Source organism: Entamoeba nuttalli (genome assembly GCF_000257125.1).
Source record: "Entamoeba nuttalli P19 unplaced genomic scaffold asmbl_4048, whole genome shotgun sequence".
Lineage (NCBI taxonomy): Eukaryota > Evosea > Mastigamoebida > Endamoebidae > Entamoeba > Entamoeba nuttalli.
This window is the reverse complement of record NW_008576520.1, coordinates 1-6589: the sequence shown is the minus strand read 5'-3', so window position 1 is coordinate 6589 and position 6589 is coordinate 1. Positions and strand designations below refer to the sequence as shown.

Sequence of the window (6589 nt, the reverse complement as noted above, 5' to 3'; positions counted from 1 at the left end):
ATAAAAAGAAATAAAGAATAAATAAACATAAGAATAATAAAATGAGTGAAAGAATTTGGTTATAAACAAACAAAATATAAAATAATAAAGAAGGAATATAAAGAAAAGAATATAAAACAAACAAAATGTAAAGTTGTAATAAAGAAATAATAATAGAAATACCAATAAATTCTGAAAAAAAAGTTAAAAAAAATAAAATAAGAAATAGAAAAGAATAAAATAAGAAAATACACAAATCAGACATATCAAAATGTAATGTAATATTTAATTCATTTAATTTATATTCAAAAACAAATAAAATAGAACTAAATGAAATAAAACAAATGAATGAAATAATTAATTTGAAACACAATAAATAATTCAGAAAACCAATAAATACAAAATATTCTTAAATAATCCAAATTAATTATTATTTAAATATAATTGTTATTTAATTCATAATCAAATAAATGTAATTGACTCGTGAATTAAACTAATTGATATTTTATTTGTTTTTTAAGCATTTATATAAAAAAGTATTATTGGTTTAACAACTATGTTTTGAAAAATACTCTTAAAATTCAGTCAATTACAAAGTGGTTTCATATCTTCTTCTGTGATGACAATCCCATTTTTTTCAGGTGGTGGTTTACCACACGGATCACACATTCTTTCAAGAAATTGGTATCTAGTTCTTCCAATACTTTGATTCTCAGCAACAGCAATATAAGCCATCAACGAATGATGACCGATATAAGAAGCATAACTATCACGTTGTTGATTACAAATCCATTCACTAGAACATTAATAAAATAAATTTTCTAAATTAAAAAATATGTATAAATGAAATAAACTATTTTGAAATATCAGGGTGACCTGTTCCTACGTATTTTAATTGCATATGTTCTAATTGAGTTTGTAATGTTTCTTTATTAACACTTGCCATTCAAATAATTTTTTTAGTTTTTCTTTTTTAATTTTTCTTTTTTTTTTGTTGTTAGAACTGCTATTCAGTTAGGCAATCTTAAAAAGTTATTCTCTCGATACAATGTTCGACTTCTTCCTTCTTATATTCTGTCTTATTATTGCTGCTATGTTAGTTGTTGCATTCTTTGCTTTCATGGGATGGCTTGCTAGAAGATAAGATTGCTTTCTTTATGACTTATTCTTTCAATTTACTTAAATATCTTTTTCATCCTGTTTCTTTTCTACTCACAAGATCCTTTAATTAATTCAAAATAATAAATAAGTACTTTAATAGAGAAAGAAGAGTTAAATAGAAATAAAAAGTCTTAAAAAATAATGCAAAAATTAAAGAAGAACACATTTCTTTCTGTCTTTTTTTTCAGGAGGTGGTGCAGCAGCATTGTTTTCTAAAACATATTTAACAGCAGTCTCAAAGACTTCTTTTAATCCCTTTCTAGTTAAAGCAGAACATTCCATATATTTAACACATTTTAATTCATCAGCCATTTGTTGACCTTTTTCAGGAGAAATAACTTGAAGACCTTGGTCCGTAATTTTCTTTACTTCAGCAGCATTATCCCTTAGATCAATTTTAGTTCCAACCATCATTAAAGCAGCATTTGGACAATGTTGTCTAACTTCTGGTTGCCATTTATCTTTTAAATTGTGAAAGGATGGTTCATAAATCACAGCAAAACAAAGAAGGAAAATATCTGTTCCTGGATAAGATAATGGTCGTAACGAATCAAATTCTTCTTGTCCAGCAGTGTCCCAAAGTCCTAATGAAATTGTTTCTTTATCAATCGTAACATTTGCCACATAATTATCAAATACAGTCGGAACATAATCACTTGGAAAATCATTCGATGTATAACACATCAACATACAAGTTTTTCCTACAGTACCATCACCAACTACAACTAATTTAACAGAGTCGCTCATACTTTTTGGGTTTACAGTTACAGTTCATTTTTTTTTTGTTTTGTTCAATTTTTTTCCTCTTTTCCTTTTCACACCCTTTTTTCAGTTGGATGAGTTACTATTTTTATCTGATCTAAATCATTTTTTGAGTAGTTTTGGGTTATATATAACATAAAAAGAGTATCTTGTGTATTAAAATGTAATGAAGAATAAATTTTGAGATAAAAAACATAAAAAGATTTTTGTATAAAAAATGATAAAATATTACTAATAAAAAATATAAAAAAAGAATAATTTCATAGTCAAACTTCAATCTTATAAAAGAAAAAAAAACTAAAAAAAAAGGAGACAAACATGAGTAGCTTGTTAAACAATAAATATCAAGAAATGATAAGTGCTAGTAGTGTTTTAAATGATGAAACACTCTTTTTATTGAAAAAATTTCAAAAGTCTAATGAAACAACAATAATAAAGACATTAGATGAACTAAAGAAAAATATATTATTGGAATCATTTATTCCAAGCAAGAAAGAGCAACAAGCATTTTCTTTACATTTTTCTAATATATTTACAACATTATCAACACACAAATCATCAAATGTAAGACTTAATCTTTTTATTTGTTTATCAGATGGGATCTTACAATCTCCTCAAGGGAAAAACATGATTAGTTTTTGTATAAGTGAGATTATTCCATGGTGGCTTTTATGTTGTCATGATTCAGTAAAAGAAATAAGTGAAGCAGCAAAGAAAGCATTGAATATTCTTTCATTTGAAGGAAGACAAAAAGTTATTACTAGTAATATTAGTCAAATACTTCGTTTAGTTTCAAGTAATGAATATGATTTAATTTCAAGAATGGGATGTCTTGCTACAATACTACCAAATATTAATATTAGTAAACTTTCTTCATATGGTAAATCACATTTAGAAAATTCAATTAAATCATTAATAGAGTCGTATGGATCTATTACAAATGAAGTATATTTTTCAAGTATTGATGCAGCACTAATAACATGTAGTTTTATTGTAATGGAACGATTTGAATCATTAAAGAAAATAATAGTTAAAACAATTGATGAATTACAACCATTTTCAAAATATGCAAAACAATTATTTTTATGTATAAATTCATTATTAGAAAATGGAGCAATATTTAATGAAGAGTTTTATAATAAAATTATTCAATATATTTCCACATCATGTCTTGGATCACTTTATGTATTTCCAACACTTAAAAGATTACTTCCATTTATTAAAGAAAAAAAATTAGAAAGAAAATATATTGAAGGAGTATTTAAAGCTATAGGAGATAGTCATATAAGAGGACCACAAAGAGCAGTTGTTATTTTACATTATTTTGAAAGTATTAAATATTTTAAATATACAAATATAAATGAATTAATAGAAATAATGAAATTATTATTAAATGATCCAGGATCAATTATGATAGATTCAGGATATTCATCAATGGGAATCTTTTTAACAAAATTAAATGAAACTAAAGAAATTCAAGGAGTATTAAGTTCAGCAGTAACATATTTAAGAAGAAGTGAAGAAAAAGAATATTTAATACATTTAAATTGTATGAAATTTATAGTAGATAAATGTATTAAAAATGAATTTACACAAGGATTTTCATATGATTTATTGAAAACAATTATTGATAAAAATGAAAATGACCATTTCTTTAATGATAATGAAATTGATTTAATTATTTTTATTCTTCAAAAATATCCAGCAACTGAAGAAGTTCATCAAATGATTGTAAGACAGTTCCAACATATTTTTATGTTATCATTAGAAGAAAATATTAATGAGTTTGATATTATTAATGATATTGTTGAAGTTAATGATGAATTTTTGTCTTATGTTATTAAAATGGAAGATCTTCTTATTCAAAGTATTTCTTTTGAGCCATCTACTTCTATTGGTTATTTGTTAAATCAAATGTTCTTTAATTTATTCCCAAAACATTATGCATTAAATCATTTAAATTATCTTCGTTTATTTATTAATAAATTAAAAGAAAAACAATTTATTCAGACAATTGTTCTTCAAATCAATCCTCTTATTCAATTATTACTTCATTCATTCAAATCTTCTAAAGATATTGTTCAATCAATTATTTCTATTTCTCCTCGTTTATTAACTCCACAACAATTAACAGAATTATTATTTACTAATTCAATTAATCATCTTCAAGTTCTCTTAAATGTTGATTTAATTAATTATTTAATAAAATCAACAATAAATAGTAAAGAATTATTATTACATATTATTAAATCAATTACTTCTCCTGACATTTTTCTTCCAATTCATCAACCTATAAGAACTGTTTTATTAAAATTACTCCCTTCTTTAATTTCTTATATTGGAATTGAACCAATTCATGAAATGCTTAAATCACTTTTATTATCTCCTAATTGTACTTCATTTTGTATTTCATTAACTTCTGAAATTCCTTCATTGCGTAATTTATTAATTAATGACATTAAATTACTTCTTCCATTATCATCATTTATTTCATTAATTCCTTCATACGCACAAAATATTAAATCACCGTTATTAATCCCAATGCCATTAATTAATTCAAATGAATATCCACATTATAATAACACACTTTCTTTATTAGTTAAATTGTATCATTTAAATAATGAAGAAATAAAAGAGGATAATGAATATATTGAATATTGGTTATTTGATTCTTATCAAAAATTAACAAATAGAATTTCTGTTGAAATTCCACATTTACAACAGTTAACGCTTCTTCAATATTTATTCAAAAAAAATGAAATTGAACAATATTTAATTTTCCATATTATTAATCAACTTTCTTCTTGGATTAATTCATCAAAAGAAAGTATTGAATATTTAGCTCATTTATTTGATTCTTCACCATCTTATTCGATTAGATTCTTTTTGTCAACATACCTTTCACCATTACACATTGATTGGTTAGAGAAGAAAGTAAATATTATTATTAAAAAATTCTTTATGGTTAATACTCAATCAAATCCTCAAGGATTAAAAGAATTATCAATTTTATATCCATTAATATTCTTTCCAACTCATTTAAAAATGGTATTTAAATATATCTTTTCATTAGAAATTACTTCTGAATTAGAACTTCCATTTTTACATATTCTTCATTATGTTTTTTCTTCATCTTGCTCATTATGTTTTGAGTCATTAGAAAATGAAGAATCATTAAGTTTAATATATCAATTTTTATTACAAATATTAAACTCTTCAGCAAGTTCTAACTTAATGAAACGTGGAGCTTTACAAGTATCACAAATATTAATTACACATTCACTACCACCTAAATTATTAACTTCAGAGTCAGAAGGAATTCAATTAAGTTTTAAAATATCTTTAATAGATTTTATTGTCAATTCAATTATTAATAAGTCAAATACTCAATTAATTTCAGAGTTATTACTTCAAACTGATTTATTAGCAGAAATTGATTTTATGTCAGACTCTATGAGAAAATATATTCCTGAGTTATTTAAAATTCTTAAAGGAAAAGACTCTATTATTGTTAAAATTTGTACTGGTTATCTTATTGGTGCTTCAATGGATTTTAAATCAGATGAAACTTTTATTGATTTTGATGATAATGAACAACAAAAATATCATCCATTACCTCCTTCATTAGAAGAATATTTAGATAAAGCAATTGAGTCATTTATTCATTTTAATACATTAAATAAAACTACTTTAATTATATTCATTCTTGGGATGTTAAGAAAAATTAAAGACTCTTCTACTGAATATCGTTCATGGATTGTTGCCTATTTACAAGCACATCATTTTGAATTATTTATTAATAACTTATATACACTTTTACCTGATCAACATGTCCCTCTTACTCTTTCATCAGTATTATCTTTACTTCATTCTTTTATTAATGGTGAAGATGAAGATGAAAACCAACTTCTTACTAAACAAAATGAAAATCAAATTTTAAATATCTTAGCTTCGTATTGTATGTTTGTTATTGTTCAGTCATTCCCTAATGTTGTTAGACAATGGTGTCTTTCATTAAGAAAAAGTGCTCCTAAAATGGTAAAGAAATTCTTTGAAAGAAATATTTGTCCATTCATTTTACAAGAAGAAGTTCAAAAAATATTAAGTTGGAAAGAAACTGATGACTTTATTCTTAGGCTTCAATTAGATGGTAAAGCAGTTACTGTTGTTTATAAAAATGATGAACTTGTTTTTGAGTCTCAACTAATTTTCCCTTCTACATATCCTCTTGATATGATTACTGTTAATGTTGCTTCTAATAAAGTTAGTGTTTCTGAAGCAAAAAGTCATTTATATAAAAGAATGCTGACTATGAATTTAATGACAAGAGACTTAGGAATTATCGACGCTTGTTTGTTATGGAAACAACAACTAGATCGTCAATTCGATAATTCTGACGCTTGTCCTATTTGTTATTCATTGTTCTATCTTAGAACTACAACTATCCCTAATGTCGCTTGTAAGTGTTGTAGAAAAAAATTCCATAAACAATGCATTTTTGGTTGGTTTAGATCAACTGGAAGGCATGACTGTCCTTTATGTACAAGAAATTTCTATGGAGAAAATAAGAATTAAAAGAAAATGAATTTAACTGACTTTTTATTAAATTTTTTTCTCAAATTACTCATACAATTAAACAACCATATTGGGAAGCATCAATAAGAAAATATACATTCAATAAACAATA

At 24.3% G+C, this 6589-nt stretch overlaps 3 protein-coding genes across 3 annotated transcripts; 1 reads left to right on the top strand and 2 right to left on the bottom strand.

The window, feature by feature from the left end:
* Positions 1–564: 564 nt before the first annotated feature.
* On the bottom strand, positions 565–925 carry ENU1_090850 (splicing factor 3B subunit 10, putative; the record flags this gene model as incomplete). Its single annotated transcript, XM_008859018.1, has 2 exons — positions 565–775; positions 834–925. The coding sequence occupies 2 exons, from the start codon at positions 923–925 to the stop codon at positions 565–567; spliced, it is 303 nt and encodes a 100-aa protein (XP_008857240.1).
* Positions 926–1290: 365 nt separating this feature from the next.
* On the bottom strand, positions 1291–1887 carry ENU1_090840 (Rho family GTPase; the record flags this gene model as incomplete). Its single annotated transcript, XM_008859017.1, has 1 exon — positions 1291–1887. One exon carries the CDS (start codon positions 1885–1887, stop codon positions 1291–1293), a length of 597 nt encoding a protein of 198 aa, XP_008857239.1.
* Positions 1888–2253: 366 nt separating this feature from the next.
* ENU1_090830 (hypothetical protein) lies at positions 2254–6477 on the top strand (the record flags this gene model as incomplete). The annotated part of the gene is made up of 1 exon (XM_008859016.1): positions 2254–6477. One exon carries the CDS (start codon positions 2254–2256, stop codon positions 6475–6477), a length of 4224 nt encoding a protein of 1407 aa, XP_008857238.1.
* Between the last annotated feature and the right edge of the window lie 112 nt (positions 6478–6589).